At 43.5% G+C, this 17,502-nt stretch overlaps 1 protein-coding gene and 1 long non-coding RNA gene across 5 annotated transcripts in view; one reads left to right on the top strand and one right to left on the bottom strand.

Annotated features, from left to right (window-relative positions):
- LOC109517975 (uncharacterized) overlaps positions 1-17,502 on the bottom strand; it is a 68,215-nt gene that overhangs the window by 27,476 nt on the left and 23,237 nt on the right. For all 4 annotated transcript variants that reach the window (XR_002168637.1, XR_002168636.1, XR_002168639.1 and 1 more), the window contains exon 2: positions 372-426. This is a non-coding gene — a long non-coding RNA (uncharacterized LOC109517975). The remainder of the gene's footprint in view (positions 1-371; positions 427-17,502) is intronic.
- Positions 11,276-16,592, top strand: spry4 (sprouty homolog 4 (Drosophila)). The gene is made up of 2 exons (XM_019873538.1): positions 11,276-11,574; positions 13,510-16,592. Exon 2 carries the CDS (start codon positions 13,561-13,563, stop codon positions 14,671-14,673), a length of 1,113 nt encoding a protein of 370 aa, XP_019729097.1. The 5' UTR covers positions 11,276-11,574; positions 13,510-13,560; the 3' UTR covers positions 14,674-16,592.

Here is a 17,502-nt window from a genome sequence, read left to right as displayed (position 1 = left end):
GGGTGTTTCCAGACAGGATGTCCACTACTTTAGCTCAGTGAACATCTAACATGAGTAAATGAAGTGCAATGCCTTTTCTGTGGCTTCTTTCTATTTTATTATTATTATCATTTTGTGGGTGTGACACCACTAATACCGGTGATGGCAAAGAGGAAAAATGTGATCGAACCAGAATAGTGATAGAAGCAAATGGGGCATAGTTGGCAGCGTGGTGTTGATGTAAAGTCTTAAAGATGAAAGTATGTTTACATTTTTCTTGGGCTTATTTGTTTTCTTTCGAGACACCACCAGCAAGGGAAACCAGAGATGAAGCAGAATGTAAATGACAATGGAAGTAATGTGACCGTGGTAGCAGGCGTGAAGTGACTCACATGCAGCAGAAGAAACAGACCTCCTTCGACATGTTCGTCACCACACCCGCGCCATCTGTTTATGGGTGAAAACACAATGTTTTGGTTTTAAGCCAGGGGTGGGCAAACTTTTTAGCTCGGGGGCCACATTGATTTCTAAATTTGACAGGTGGGCCGGGTCAGCACAAGATATGGTACATATAAAAAAACGTATATGTTGACAGTCCATACCAAACATCAACAGAACAAAAGCATTCAAGTATTACCATACTTTTTTCATGAGAACAGTGAGATAACGTATATGTCCTGTATGAACGTCCAAGTACGGTATGTTAACAACAAACATTGGTGACAACACAAGCAACAAAGAGCAACAATATATTGCCCAAAAACTGCGGCATACAGTACAGGTACAGTATATGAGAAAATATAACAAAGGTAGGACTATTTGCTCCAAAATGAGACGAGTAAAAGACCTGGTGGCTTTCTTTCCACTCACTCACTGTCTCGAACTCGACCTCCCCTCGATCACCACACAAGACAGCGTTGCTCAGCTGATGTCGTGCTTCGAACTTTTGAAGCCAGCCGCAGGACGCTTCGAAGTCTTCAATGCCCATAGTTAGCGTTATGGAACTCGCTTTCTCTCTTATTAGCAGTCCAGTTTGCGGAAAGTTTTTAGCACGATAACAGTCAAGCCATTTCAGGAAACGTTCATTTACTTGACTGTCCGTCGAGCCGCAAGCAATTCACTCTGAGCATGGAAATAGCCCGAATCGGACTGAGCAAGAATCGCTTCCTCGTTTTTCAAAGTCTCGTAGATTTGAGTCTTCCAGACTCCAAGCGTCTCCTGAATGTTTCGTACTTCGTAACCCGCTTCGTTTAATGAGATACACTTCATTTTCTCTTCCGCGGCCATTACCGCTCCTCTTTGTTTGGATGCCATGCTCTAATATAGGATGTAAAAATTTCGCAATTCCAGGAAAACTCACTGCAACAAAGAGTCGCTTGCATGTCGCCGTTTTGGATCCAATGACAGAAAATAGCGGTGCGGATACATCTATTTCGTCGTATCGAGCGGGACTTACTTGATTTAGTGCTACTGCGGGCTTCCGTATCGTCTCCCCCTCCCTCCCTGTGCTCTGCGACTTCAAGTAACTGCGCCACCTGGCGTTTAAATGCCTGTATTACAAGTCCAAATGAAATTAATGCAATAATTTACATCGAACCATAATTATGTACTGTACCAACCTTCGGCGGGCCGGATGAAAAAGACCAACGGGCCGGATCCGGCCCGCGGGCCGTAGTTTGCCCATGTCTGTTTTAAGCTTTCTTTTCTTTGGGAAATCAGTTTTTCTGTGAGATGCAAGTTATCTAGCGTTCAGGAAGCAGAAGAGGATGAAAGAGTTGCAAGAAAAATAGGCGAACCTTTTCGAACGACCTGCATTATCAGGCCGTGGAGAGGCAAAGCAGCCCCACGCCATGTAAATCTCCCATTACAGTTCGTACGAGATTTTGATGGTAGTGTCGTCTGTATTTTTTTTCCCCCTCGCGTTCCTTTCAAGCAACTCAACGTTGGCTTCATACATCCACACGATAATGACTATCCAAGCGCTCTTTTGTAAACTTCGAACCTGCAGTCATGTTTTTTGGAGACCGCCGTGGCTTCCTCGGTGGAGTCCTCCAATTACATCCTTGCTTGCTTCATGTTTCACTGCAGTTTTTTTTTTGTTTTTTTTAATCTAATATAAATCATCTCAGTGCTTTTAGACCAGTTTGAGGTTGTCACCAGTGTTCTGAAGTAGTCAAGTGCTTTGATGGCTGCTGTCAAAGCACAGTCAAGTCACGGGTCAGTGGGTCACATAGCAACAGTTTGCAAAAGGCTATGCAGAATGGGAGAGAGAGTGCGGAAGAAAGAGAAGGAAAAAGCAGCAGTGTAGAAAAAAAAAAAGACAAATGCTTATCGCTTGACCGACTTCGCATCGGCGCCGCCATCTCGGCCTGTCGCCACCTTGAGTGACACACATCAGGGTGTAAAGAGGGGAAAGGAGGGCAGAGGAAGGGTGAGGAAGTGGGAGGCTAGAAACCTGCCTGGATACACCGCAGCCTTGTTGAGTACTGTAGCAAAGAACTACACAACGATCACTGACTGAACTAAAATAATAAAAAAATAATTACATTGACATTAAAACAGAAATAATTTATTAGAAAAAAAAATAAGGTTAAGTGATCAAATTTTAATCCTTTCGTCGCCGGAAACAGGGACCAGCACTTTGAGGATAGTGAGATACAATTCATGAAAACATGTCTGCAAGGCGAAATTACAACCAGGATTGTGACTGCTAAGACATGAGTGGCCAACAAATTCTTTTTAAGCGAGGTTGTTGATGCGCATTAGCACCGCAGTTATCATGTGCCTTTTGTCCCACCAAACACAAACTGCTTGCTTTGTCTGAATGCAAAGTGATGATAAAATAACAGAGTACAAGACGCCTTCCTTATAAAACCACAACTAAATGAATTGGTTAGTAAGTACCAGTAGTTGATGAAAGCCAATGTAATTTTTCATGACAATTATTGAGCAATTAAGGAACTGCTAAACTACCAAGTCACTAAATAATAAGCATCAACAAATAGATACAGAGATAAAAGGCCAAAGAAAACAGGAACCAACCATTTTATCTTATCTACTGTTTACAATCCCCTTGTGAGATTCACCAGCTTTTGTTTCTTGTCGTCTGCCGTTTGTTTGCCATGAGTCACCAATGTATGTGTTGTCATCCAATCACGGCTCATTTCCACAGAAGGCAACACTTCCTGAGGTGAAAAGTCAATAATGTCAAAATATATATATGTGTATAAAAAACATGTTTTGGCGAGCTATTGTGAGAGAAAGGGGTTGATAGGTAGGAGGCGTGGGGGGGCCACGACAGTAGGTGGGTGGCTCGGCCATTGTGAGGGGTTAGGCTACTGTTAGCTAGCGGTGAGGACACTGGAGGTGAAGTAAGGGTGTGACTGACACTTAGATAGAGACAACTGGCAGGGGGTGACCAGGGGATAATGGTGACAGGATGCGGGTGTGACGCATCGGGTGTGTGTGCTGCTAAAAGCAATGCATGGTCGCGGTGTGTGTTTTTTCAGGTGTCCATACACCCCCCCCCCCCCAGTCTAAGTTGCAAGCCCTGGAGGAAGAGGTGGCAGCTCATTAGCTTGATCAAAGAGCTAACTTCCCCTCTTTGCTTTGACACACACACACACACACACACAGGCGTGCACACACACACACACACACACACACACACACACACACACACACACACACACACACACGTAATGTTCACCTGGAAATGCCAAGGCTAATCTGCCTGATAGACAAAATGTGAGCGCCTCAATTAAAGGAAATGAAGGTGCGGATGTGATCAATGGTGGGCTGGAAAAAGGTGGAGGTCATTTGTCACCGCTTCAGGTCAGTAAAAGAAAAACAAAGGCAAAGTGAGACAATTTGAGCATCTGAAACAATTTTAAATAAGGCTTATTTATGCTTAACGTTAAAAAAACATGCACTTGACGAATTGAAATTAAAAAAAAAACTTTAAAATTAAATCAACAAATGCAATAGTAACAAATCGGACATACATTGAAACAATTGCATGAATTCTCAATACAAATTAAAAATAAAAGCATACAAACATAAATTCACATTTTTGAAACCGATGTTAAAAATGTATCAAACTACAATTTTACACAAAAGGCGTCAATACATTTGGAAAAAATTAAACCGACTGAAACAGAATCATCATATCATTACTAACAGATTTTGGGGAAAATATATTTTGAATACTTCAATGAGAGAAGAACAATTTTGTCAAATCCTGTCAGGGAAGAATACATTGAATAACTCCGCTTTTCTAGGATTACTACTGCGCATTTAAATGGTATAATTCGCCCCGATGGGCCTCAACCAAAGGTACACCACTACAATCCAATCTGACCGACATTGCTTTGTGAAAAATTTACCATAAAAAATGTTTATGTTCACATAAACAACCAATAGATGCATACTCTCCGACAGCATCAATGAAAAGTGAGCATTACTAGCTTTGTAAAGCCGGTATTTTTAAGACAGCTCTTGAATTGGATCCCATTACTGGTGTTCCTAATAAAACGTTTGTGTCATGCATGGTAACGCGGGTATTATTAGGAATAAATTTGACGAGTGCTTTTCATCGATAGAGCGGAGAACAAACGTCAACGTCACCAGAATACACAGTAATAATCGCTAATTGAGCTCCAAGAGCTAAAATGAATCATCCTAGTTGAGCGTTGTCATGTAAAAATAACCACGAGTCATTTATTGTCTGCTCTTTGCATCTTGAATCAGGTCCTGATTCATATCCTGTAGTGGCCGGGGCTTGAGTTTTTTGTTTTTTTTCTCATATGGAAACTGGCCACCTCATCGTCGATCACAACAAAAAAGGCGCTGAGTCAAGGGAGTCAACGTTTGAGCCACATCCTCACAAGTCACGCTGTCCTTTTGTGATTAGCGTCAAGATGAGTGAACGCACGTGCAGTGAAATCTTATTTCGGTTAGCTTAGTGGTGCTAACAAGCTGTTCTCATCACAGCAGGCCTCATCCCTTTTTCAATTCTGCCCCACTGTATTTTATTCCTCTCTGGTATCATTTGAGCTTGTTTCCATTATGTGTGGATGGATGGATGGATGGAGAGATAGATGGATGGATAGACAGATTTCTCTCAGCTATTTTAAAGCTAATGCTAAATAGCATCTATGTTACGGTGCTCTAATTCTTTACAGATTAAACACAAACACATGGAGACAGGCCAAAAAAAAACAGCACTCCGTCATATATTCTTTATCCTCTGCTTTTAATGACTAACATGCTGCACTGACTAATGAGTATTTCCATTCATTTCCATGGGAAAAGATGATTTGAGATTATAAGTGGTCATCAGAGTATAGAGTAAAAACACTATCTTGGCAAAACATGTCAATGCCCAAAAAGTCGTCAAGGAGTTTATTTGGAAACACTGATTGGTTTCTGATTATCAGAACACACTTGATTCATCAGTGAAGTGTTTGACTCGTAATGGTGGGGAGTGATTGTGTTTGATGAGTATCCATGCGCCACATACACACAGCGTAGTGTAGGCAGTGCTGGGTCCACAAGTAGAAATTGTATTATGGTCTCTACAGGCCCTGCCTTTTTTTCCCCACACAGTCAGGACTATGCTTTTGCAAAAACACCATAATGCCACTGAAAACCAGACTGAAGACACGCAGCTGTCCAATTGCACGAGACAGGATCACTCCTTCAAAACAGGCTAATTTCAGCAGGATAAAAATAGGCTGTGAAAAGTATCCCGTAATTCTTGATCCTGACCTTTTTGACCAAGGAATATCACAGTCACATCAGAATTGTTTTATATTATGAAAAAAAGAAGAAAGGGTCTCCTTTTTCCATCATCATAACAGGCTAGCATTGCAGGCTAATGGTCACATGACCTCATGCTGCGTCCAACGACGCCAAATCCCTTTCTATTCTTTTCATCTGGAAATGTTCCATTCAAAGACGATTTCTCTCCCCCCCCACGCCCCCACTTCACGGTCTGAGTGGGGAAGCAGCCCCGCAGCCGGGGCAAAGAGGAGGAAAGTTAACCCCTGAACTTTTCTTCAGAGGAGTGACAGGACCCCGACTGCACTCCAACCCTCGGGGGGCAACCGATCGCTGAGGCGTGACGTGCCACGAGGGCCGTTGCCTCACGGGCTCTCGGCGACGCTCGCATTCTGAGCATTCCAAGTTTGTCGCACTCATTCGCAGCCAAATATAACCAATCCGAAACATACGATAAAGGACATTTTTGCACGAAATTGCTTCATTTGACACATTGATTAGTTTTACTGTTTGCTTTGGGGCCTGTTTGGTTGTACTTTTCTATTTATGTATTTCTATCTGCGACACAATTCACAAGCGAAAGATTCAGGATTTGTCTTTGGGGGCACTGTACGGTATTCTATAAAGTATTTATTTAGTTAACTAATTTTACCTACTTCACATTCACAAAATCCTATTGTGTTGCATTCAGAGTAGGCCAGAAGACACCCGGGTCTTTTATTTTGATGGATGTGGACACTCAGACCCCAGTTACACATCTCTACTAAGTCCAGAGTGCACACACACACACACACACACACACACACACACACACACACACACACCCACCCACACACACACACACCCACACACACACACACACACACACACACACACACACACACACACACACAGCTCCCGAGCAGGCAGGCCGCAAAGGAAGGAAGTCAATATTTGAGGAGTTAAAGCTACCTAGCCTCGAAATACGCCTCTTTTACTGTGGGCAAACTAAAGACTTTATACTCCAGTGCTGCTTTTAGTTTAATCCCACTCTGTACTCATGTCAGTTACAACCAGTCACAAACAATAAACAAAAAATGTCAGGGTGATATAGTTAAAAGTCTATATGTACAGTATAGTGTTGGGAGGGCGGCGGGGGGGGCTGTTTGCAAATTGACCTTCTTAAAATAACGTCCACGGAATGTCGTTTTCTTTTTTTTCCCCCAGAAAAGACGAAAACAGAACCAAATATGGATGATATGTATTAATAATTTGATTTCAAGGAGGGAATTGAATGATGTTCATTTCTGTTTAACTAAGGATGGAGACGATTTTAGGAGAGGGGACCAGCATCATTAGAAGGAAAAAAAAAGTCGAAATATGACTTGGGCCTATATTTTAAGGTTATAGATTTTATATTCAATCATATGTACTTTAAACACTATTTTAACTACATTTGGAAAGGGTCACTTTGACCTACAGTGTCACAAGAGGGTTTAAGTAACGACTTTATACTCATATTTGGCTTACAGCCATTGGAGACATCAAGTCCACCTAAAGCGTCAGAACTGGTCGGATTTCCAAAACCGTTCTCAGCTCAAAACCTCCACCCCAAAATAACGTCACCCATTGTCAGGATACAACCATGATGATAAATAAATGACTTTGTGCAACAATCAGGGAACAATTTGGATCCGTTTTGGGGGCTGGCTGGAGCAAGAACGACTGCAATAGAGATAAGATCAGCATTCAAGAGAAGGTAGAACAGAATTGCTAAATGTTCCTTTACCACGCAAATATTTACAGGAAGCAAGCTAAGCCAACTTGCAAACTCAGGGTCAGTAAATAAAGTGATCTTTTTTTGTGTTTGTGTGTGCATGTGGCATTGGCGAGCGTTTTTTTTTTTTTTTTCGAAACAGGCCTGTGTTTTTTAATTGCTAGTTTTGTGCGGAACATGGTGTGCTTTAAACTCAGACTGACATTTCAAATGACTGTTTTCGGAGTACGGTTCGCGGGATTTATTTGAAAGAGGAACCAGGGCTCGCCAGATTGCGAGAAACTGGAAATTTTTGTTGTGCTCATCGGCACACCTGCACACTGGTCCTCAAAATGACATCTGGTGACTCTTGGCGGTCCACCATTCATAACTTGGTGATGTGCAATTAAAAATTATGCAAAATCTGCTTGTCTAAATACAAGGACCAGCGCCCCGGTAAAATTAAACCAATTACCGGTACTCCTCCCTACCTTAGCTAGGGACAATTAAAAGCATAACAAACAGAAAAAAAAACATTGAAAACAAGTCTCACCTTGAGAAGCAGTGTCATGCACTGCACTTTTTGTACTTCAAAGTTTATGGATTATGGAGTACCTGCATTTGATTTGTACAATGGTTGTTTAAAAAAATAAAATAAAATTAATATTTTTGGTCAAATGTTTACGACAAAATACTTAATTGTGATTTCTTTTTTTTTTAACCTTGCACACAGGAAATACACAAAAAAAGACAAAAAAAACTAATACTAAATCTAATAAACGCTAAACTAAAATGACACTGACAAACTGCTGCAACCTGGAGTGAAATGCAGTCTACAAAGCTTTAACGGTCATGAGATGCGTATTGCAGAGCACGCCAAAGGGGGAAGGACACCGATAACCTGCCACAGGAAGCTTTTGACGTCAACTGTGAACGGCAATGCACTCATTTGCATTCAAAGCACTGTCACGTAACGTGTGCTCACAAACACATGCACGCACACCGGGGGAAATTACCTGCTTATTGTTTGTAAGAGACTGACAAAAATTCGTGAAATACAAAGTAACCGAGAGACATAAGTGATGTAATTAGATTAGTCAGACTTGTCATGTAACACACTGTTAATGCTTCCTCACTAATGACTTTTGGTATGTAAGTACAGCAAATGTCACCTTAGACCAGTGCTTCTCAAAGTGGCACGCGAGCTTAGCTCAGTTCTGTTGTATTTAACCGTTGAGTACAATAAATTGGTGTTTAACCTTGAAAAACTGTTTGTTCTTAAACTTTTATCTGGGTACAGTTTGATCGTAATATTTTGAAAGTAGACAAACATGAAGTTATTTTCTGTTCAAGTGCTTGTAATATTACTCAAGTACCACTTTCAGGTACTTTACACAAGACTGGTATTCGTGTAGTTCAAACTGGGTGGGGTGTTGTTATGTTGTTGCCTCAGTTGAATTAGAGACTAAAAAAAACAAATAAATCCATGTCATACAAAATATGCTCCAGAAGCAGATGGAGCTGTCCGTTATGACTTCGTGGTGAGCAGATGTGGCCGGAAGGAAAGCTGAAAGTGGTGGGGTGGAGTGGGGTGGGTGTCTTGGGATCAGATGGGATGGAATGGGAAGGGACGGAATCCGGGGGAGATCGACCCCGGAGAGACACAGAGGCCTTTCCCCCATGCGTGCATAGTGCGCCTGGATGATCGCGCCAACAAGACATCAACACTGAAAAGAGCACTCCATGTCGAGTCATGTTGGACATGCAGCTGCACTGTTAGAATGAGGTCACGTTTGCTGCGTATGCACTGTTTCTGCATTCTCTATTGTCGATCTCTGGAGCTTATCGAACAATATCACTTATTAACACTTCCTTCATTTTCCCACATGTGTTTGGGAGATTTTGTTAGGGTCCAGTGAAACCAAGGTTGAACTTTTTGGACCTCATTCCAAAAGGTATGTGTGGTGCAAACATAACACTGGTCATTAGCAAACGAACACCGTATCTTCAATGACGCATTGTGTGTGGCGGCATCGCGAACGGGGCTGCCTTCAGCTGCAACTGGTCAGTCTTGCGAGGATGTATGATAACGTCCAATTCGCAGTCATATCTATGACATAAATTCAAGCCGCTTTATTATCCATTAAAAAATATTAATAATGGGATTGCAACCTTAATTGCCTCATTAATCAAGTCTATGTATTCATCTACCAGACATTCCATCTCAATAACCATTTATGTATCAAATCACACTTTTATTTACATGAAACAAATCAACCAGGCTTGACATTTCAATGGGGTTTGATTGCTTCTGTCTGTAAACTGCCATGGAAGGCCTACATTGATCCATGCACAAATAATGCACTTCCTCTTTCCAAGTGTCTTTGTCCAAAAGGCAATAATCCCAATTTGGAGGTGTTGTCGTTGCCATGGTGATGTATTCAAACCCTTAATAGGGGCAACCTTTGGCTGGTTAAAAGCCCCTATCTGAAGGAGGGAGTCGGGAAGGGAGGGCAGCAAGGGGTGTGGGTGGTGGTTCCGCAGCAAACACACACACACACGCACACACACACACACTAGGATGTCAAAGAGAAAGGAAATTCACACTCATTTCCTGCGTGTGGTTTCGGTACAAATCAACAACATCCTGTCCTTTTGTGAATCCTGCCTGCCCTCATGCTGGTTTGCCCCCCCCCCCCAACATCACCACCACCACCAGCACCACTCACCCCCCCCAACACACACTATCTCTAATAAGGGTAGCAGCCATCTCCTCCTCCCCCTCCTTGTGTGCGTGTTTCTTCACACTAGAAGTACATACACCTCATGTTGCACAGGAAGGAAACTGTATCTTTATAGTGTTGTTTGTCCAGGTTCCTAAAAGGCACCGTGTACTGACATAGCATGAACCTATACTGTGTACTATATAACCTGATTCCATCTAACATCCAACATTGAATTTACTAAACATCTCTGCCATCCATCCATCTATCTATTCTTCCATGTGCCTGTCTGTCTAGCGAGCTCGCTATCATCTATCATCTCTTCAACCATCTGTCAGCTATCATCTCGCGGCATCTAGCTATCATCTATCAAGTCTTCAGCCATCAATGATCAAGCATGTCTCCAACAAGCTAACTCACATCTATTGAACATCATCCCTCCAACCGTTTATCTAGAAATAGCATGTACAACATACGCACGGCGGGTCCTGCGTATCACTTCATATTTAAGATGACATTAATTTACCACAAGGAGAAATTAAACATCAATCAAGAAAATAGCCATTTTGGATGGTCGTCATGGACATTTAGAGCCCCTTTAAAATGGTCTGCTATGGAGTTAACGATCATCGCAGATGTAAGGAAGAAAGCAAAGCCTGCTGCTATATGCATAGATAAATGAATTAGAGGAATAAAGGCGTTCATGTAAATTAGACCTGACATTGCCCTTGTGACGACACAAAAAAACCCAAAAAAAAAACACCCCCTGCCTTCCTCTCTCTCGTTTCATTCACCATTCCTCCCCATTCACATTGCAAAAAAAAAAAAAAAAAACTTGACGCGACGCATGCGCAGCACCACTCGGAATCCTCCCCATTCATAAAAATGTAACCTCCCGAGTCCCAGTCCCTCCCATTCACAAAAAAAAAGAAAAAAAACGACCGAGGCAACTGCGCAGCACCCCCTCCTCAGCCCTACCCTCCCCCCCTCCTCTTCCTCCCTAACCCTCCCATTCATAAAAAACTCAGCCCACCCCTCCTCTCCTCCTCCCCTTCTTCCTTTTTTTCCTCCTCTCGAGGAGGTTGCAACATCACATCCAAAAGCTGCGCGTCCACAACCGCAGTCGCCTTTTTACGCACCAGCAGGCTCGGAGGAGAGCACGACAGATCGCGTCCTCTCTCCACCACCACCGCCCCCCGCCCCCCTCACATTTTTAAATCCTTGCTTTTTCCCCTTCCATGCAGTTGGACTACTTAACACTGCTATTGGAGCTATCTATACTCGCCACACGCAGCCGATTGGGAATAATCGACGTGTTGCGCAACGACGAGATGACATTTTTACCCTGAGAGCACCGTAAGTACGCTTGGTTCAATGTGGATGTTTAAAATGAAATCAAATAATGATTACGGTTGCACTGAAGGAGAATCGCGAATATTTTGCAACAAGCTCGAGTCGTGTTTGCACTCGGAGTCAATATTTAACCAGCGCCAAGCAAAGTTGAGGGCAGAGGAAGGCGAACTTATGACGTTTAATGTGTGAGGTGGGGAATGACAGCATATTGCTTATTTCGTGTGATTGTTTTATTTTTCTGCTATTGATCAGACTGAAATCTTATTTTAAAACAAATATGACAGGTGCCCCCCCTCCCAACCCGCCTCACCACCCCGTTTTTTCACCAACATCCACAAGTCGTTATCAAATGCATGACAATATGCAATCAACAAATCAATAAATAATAAAAAGCGAGAAGGGTCGTTTTGTGAGGGGCAGTCTGACTAACCAAGCTGGCAACATTTAAACGCAGCCGTGCGCCATTTCTTCCCATCAAGGTTAACCCGTGCCCGTGTCCATTTGCATACATCACGTGTTACAAAGCCCATATAAACACGCTATTTTATAGAGATAGAGCGTCCGCCTCCGGGTTTTATGACTCAGTCCATTCACATATCGAAGGGAAGGGAGGGAGGGTGGGGGGGAGGGGGGCGTGCACGCACACACACACACGCAAGTCCCTAAAGCTCATGCACGCACAGTTCCGGCTTATAATGATCCCGATTTGATCACAAGCGTGTGTCGGTGCCAGCGGTGCAACAACAGGTTTGTCAAACAGGATTTTGCACATTCTTTACAAATGAGTAAATCAAAAACAAACGAACAAGGAAAAAAAAAACAAAACCGTGCACATGCGCACGCTTTTATTCCATGCCTTGACTAGAAACAGTATGGAAGGCGATAAGAAAAAAACGAAGATCAGGTTTTTAGACGGTGAACACGTCACGTTGGATGCGAGGTTGCTAAAAGAGAGCGAGAGAGAGAGCGAGCGAGAGAGAGAGAAAGAGAGAGAGAGAGAGAGAGAGAGAGAGAGAGAGAGAGAGAGAGAGAGAGAGAGAGAGAGAGAGAGAGAAAGAATCGTCATGACTGCAGCGCTTTGAGTCATGCTTGCAACTGCCAGTGCAGCCAAGCAGCGTTCATTCACAAAATCGACGGCGACAGCCCAACAATACGAAGAATCATTCACAATTTGGGCACACAAACAATGCCCGTTAAAAATGAAGGGACGCTGACGAGAAGATACAAAAATATGTCGTTTTCCTCTTTATTTTCCATCTTTTTTTCATTCTTTGCGCCAAGGAGGGGGGTGTGGGGGGGTCTTTCGACAGCAAGTCCAGCTATGTGGTGCTCCCTCCTCTTTTCAAGCCAGGCAAAAAGAAAAAATAATCGACATCGAATTCAAATCAAGCGTTAGAAACTGCCAGAAGGAGGTGTGCGCCGCACCATCGTTGTCAAGTCTGTATTTTTTTTTTTGATCATTTTTTTAAGTAGGTGATTCATTCATACAGTATAAACTGATAAAAATGCTGGTGAATGCTCAGAGGTGCGACAGAAATGAGAGGAAGTAATTTAAGGGGGGGGGGAACGCTATAAGTACATCATAGCGTAGATAGGAATCCCCATACATCATGCAAATATGCCCTCGAGTGAGTTTGAACGGTGTACGGATGACAGAAGAATAATCATATTTGACACTTTGTTATTTAATGTAGGTTCCGGTGAATAAAAGTGCTAAATTGCATCTACGTGATCAATAGCAATCATGTGCTTGAACGCAAAGACGAAGTGCAGGGGGTCCTCGGTTTATGATTGAGTTCCATTTCAATGACACAGATGTAATTTGGGATTGAGTCTGTAAACGCTGTAGTCAGGAGTAAAGTCAGATCGCAAGCCAAGAAATTTCAAAGACTGTAAACTGGATGCCCGAGGTCTTCACTGTCCTTTCTTTCATTGTAGTTGGGCTAATTGCTGCTTTAGAGTGACGACGTGCCAGGTACCAACCAACACATGGAGTCCAGGGTTCCTCACCACATCCCAGGAGTGTCGTCCTCCATCGTAGCCCAGCCTTTGCTGGACAGCCGAGTGCCCTACGGCCGCCTGCAGCACCCCGTCACCATCTACCCCATTGATCAGATCAAGTCCTCGCACGTGGAGAACGACTACATCGACAGCCCCGCCGTCGTCTCTCAGCAGCCGCCAAGTCAGAAGGCGGTGAACAGACGGCTCAACTGGGCCGGTCCCAACCAAGACGGGTTCGTGGGGGCCAATCACAACAACCATCACAATCACCAGCACCACCACCAGGGCCGGTGCGAGCCTCACCACGACACCACCACACACCCATGGATCTCCTTCAGCGGGAGACCCAGCTCAATCAGCAGCAGTAGCAGCACGTCGTCGGACCAGAGGCTGCTGGATCACGCCGCGCCTACCCCCACCGTGGACCACCACCCGAACCCGCACCCCCACCAGGGCCTCATCAACACAATCACTACTCGAACTCCGGGCTGCTTGGCTTCCTCGGAACCTAAAGCCCTCACTTCCTCTTCTTCCACTTTCTCCTGTACCTCCTCCTCTAAATCGCTGGACCTCAAGTCTGGGAAACTGCCCACGGGGAGCCAGCAGGGGTCGGCCGTGATCCCGTCCTCCCCGGCCGAGAAGAAACACCTCCTCCTCTGCGAACACTGCGGCAAGTGCCGATGCACCGAGTGCACCCTTCCCCGGACCCTGCCCGCCTGTTGGGTCTGCAACCAGGAGTGCCTGTGCTCCGCTCAGAGCCTGGTGGATGCGGCCACCTGCATGTGCCTGATCAAGGGGATCTTCTACCACTGCACCGAGGACGAGGACGACGAGGGCTCCTGCGCCGACAAGCCGTGCTCATGCTCGCAGGCCAATTGCTGCGCGCGCTGGTCCTTCATGGCCGCCCTCTCCGTCGTCCTTCCCTGTCTGGTGTGCTACCTGCCAGCCATGGGCCTGGCCAAACTGGGACAGAAGTGCTATGACAACGTCAGCAGGCCCGGCTGCCGCTGCAAGAACTTGCAGGGCGGTGACCCGGCGTGTAAAAATGGAGGCGTGGAAGCGAAAGCGGGAACACTTGAGAAGCAGCAGCAGGGGTCCTGATACCAGGACATCCTGTCTGCCGTTGGCCTTGCTTAAAAACAAACTGGACAGCACCACAGTACATGTTCAATCTCTAGGGACTCCTTAACCAACCCCATAATCTGCTGGAAGATGACTCGTGTAAAACAAAAAGGTACTTAAATAGCTTCTCGACCTGTTTTTTGAAAGGCTTGATAATTAAATCCGAGTGTTGGCTGGTAGGAAGAGTCGACGAGCTCTTGGGTTAGAAACCAACACCCTCGGACCGACCGCAGTTTGGGTTGTTTTGCGAGGACAACCAAAGGCACATTGTACCCTCAGCTAACTTTGTAACTAACCATAAGATGACCGTGGGATAATATATATACATAGAGGCTAAATTATGGAGATAAATATCTATATACAGCCCTTCCCTGACCCCAAAAGCACAGCCTAGTGTCCCGCTTTGAACACCAACAGTTGAAATGTGCTAGCTTGGTAATGCTAGTATTTCATATATTGCCACAGATTGTCATTTAAAATTCCCCTCAATGTCTTGAAAAGCGAGATAATCGCAATTTTTCAGAAAGCGAGACTGACACCGTCAACTCAGCCTTCAGGCTGATCCTGGATCAGTTCAGAGGCGGCTAATTGCTAATCGCTAAAGTATCGTAGACCCAAACCTCAGGGACTGTCCTCTAAAGCTTTAGAACATGTGCTGCATTCAAGATGGGAAGTTGCCAATATGCCCTTCACAGCTTCGACGTCAGAGTCAAACAATGATTAACTACTACCAAACAATTTAAGTGCAAAACAAGTTGTGTTATGACAGAGTGTAGGATGCCAGATTATTGCATACAGTATCTGTGAAGTTGAGTTCGGAGATGTTACTCGCTACTTCGAGTGGTGCGGCGCGATTGTACAAGAAACATCTGACTTTCCACTTCTCTTGAATGTAGCATATGAGTTGCTAAGCTAAAATCTACTTCCTGTTTGCACCAAAAAATGTGCAAAAGGAAAAGTGGCAGGCAGAACGGCGGTAGCTAATAATTGTAAAGGTAAGAAAAACAGAAATGTGCTCCCCATGGGAAGGGGGCTGGATTAAAGACAGTGTTCGGTCAAGAAGAAAAAAAAAAAAATTAAACCCACCACTTGCACAACGCTGTTTTGTTTTTTTTTCTTAGGTGGAAGCTAACCCCTTTTAAAGAACGTTCTAAAGCACATTACGAACCACCTCAGCTGTTCTGAGGTATGTGCGCTACTTTTAGCGCGGCCCGAGTGTCTTCATCGTCATTAGTGCCGCATAGCGTTCTCTTTTAAAGTCTATTTTTGTGGCTTGCATGAGGACTTTTTTTCTTTTTGCCAAAGGAAGCGAACGTATGGTAGCATGTCATCGCTGTCCGAGGTTATCACCCCAGTGGTTATGCACTAACGGGGAGGGGAGGATGATGACACCCATTTCTCCCCCAAAATATGAAATAAAATAATAAAAAAAAGCATGCTGCCCTTTAAGACTGAAGGCCTTTTGTGTTTTGGGCATAAAGGGATATTTGGTCTTTGTTTCTCCATTTTCACGGTAGACTGCTAAAACTCCTTTGCTCACTATTGTCTTGTTGCACAAAGCTGCTTACACACTGTCCATCGAATGTATGTGGCAATATTAAAAAAAAAAAAACAACAAAAAAAAAAAAAAGAAAGAAAAAAAAATCTGTTTAGAAAAAGGTGCCAAAATCGGAGAACAGCGGCGGAGCGTGTGGACGAAAAATCACAGACGATGATGTTTAGTAATAGAAGCTATGCAGGTGAACGAGTTATTTGCTGTAAATAATTTCACGTTTGTGTTGTTTAGAGGAGAAGACTTTTAAATGTCCTTGAAAGGTTGCATGGTACACTATAACTACGACTAATTACAAAATACATAGAGAATATATTAGTTATCTATTTTGAGGGTAAGGGAGCAAAAAAAGATATTTGAGGATTTGTGTGAGAGGAAGCACTTGAATTGGAAAAAGTGTGCCCTGCAATAAAATATTTTATTTTATTTGCATTTTTTTTTATTTTGGGAAAAACTCCTGCTGTTGATGCCCTCCGTGGCTCTTTAGCAGACAAAGGCTAAGCTAACTCCCTCGCCTGTGGATTTGTGGAGTGCACAGAGGGAACACAATCCACCCGTGTCTGGATTGACTCATTTCCTGCTGCTTCCCCTTCTTTTCAGTCTTGATTGACAAACACAGCTGCTCTGCATACATTTGTGCCACAGCTCAAGGTTGTGTTGTTGCCACCTGTTTTGCCTGTCTTTCCCAACTGTCTGCCTTTTGAAAGCTGCCTCGCTTTTACATTATATATTTTACATAGAGTAAATCCTGAAAATGATGACACTATTATTATTATTTCTTTTTTTTTTCCTCGGATGCTACACCGCCATCACCCTCTCCACCTGTGTCGCTCACTTTGGGGCCAATTATACTGATTATGCCTTTGCAACAGCAATGTTTGGGGGAGCGAAGAAGTCAGTGCTTTTTTTTGTTGTTTTTTTGTTTTGTTTTGTTGTGTTTAGAAATAACAGAAAGGAGAAAAAAAAGCTCTCATATAAAAGTTTTCCCTTTATAGATATATTTATTTTGAAGTTCTATTTTATATAGTATTTATTTAGATGCCAACTTTCTGTTTGTGAAGAAAGCTTATGTTGCAATGGAATGTACATTGACAATGGAAATATATATTGTTAAATACAACAGGTTGTTGTTTTGGCTCTTTTGTCGACTCCTTGTTCAGAGCACAAAATGCAAACATACACGATGGAGGCGACGTTCTTGAAAAACTAGCGTTTGAAAGATATTTGTCAAAGAGCTCTCTAAGAAAGACGGAATT

This window comes from Hippocampus comes, unplaced genomic scaffold, assembly GCF_001891065.2.
Source record: "Hippocampus comes isolate QL1 unplaced genomic scaffold, H_comes_QL1_v1.1 scaffold59, whole genome shotgun sequence".
NCBI lineage: Eukaryota > Metazoa > Chordata > Actinopteri > Syngnathiformes > Syngnathidae > Hippocampus > Hippocampus comes.
The sequence above is the reverse complement of the archived record's forward strand: the minus strand, read 5'-3'. Positions and strand labels throughout refer to the sequence as shown.

What these genes read in the sequence shown, in the direction of transcription:
- spry4 (XM_019873538.1), top strand. Translation starts at nt 13,561, where the DNA reads ATGGAGTCCAGGGTTCCTCACCACATCCCAGGAGTGTCGTCCTCCATC.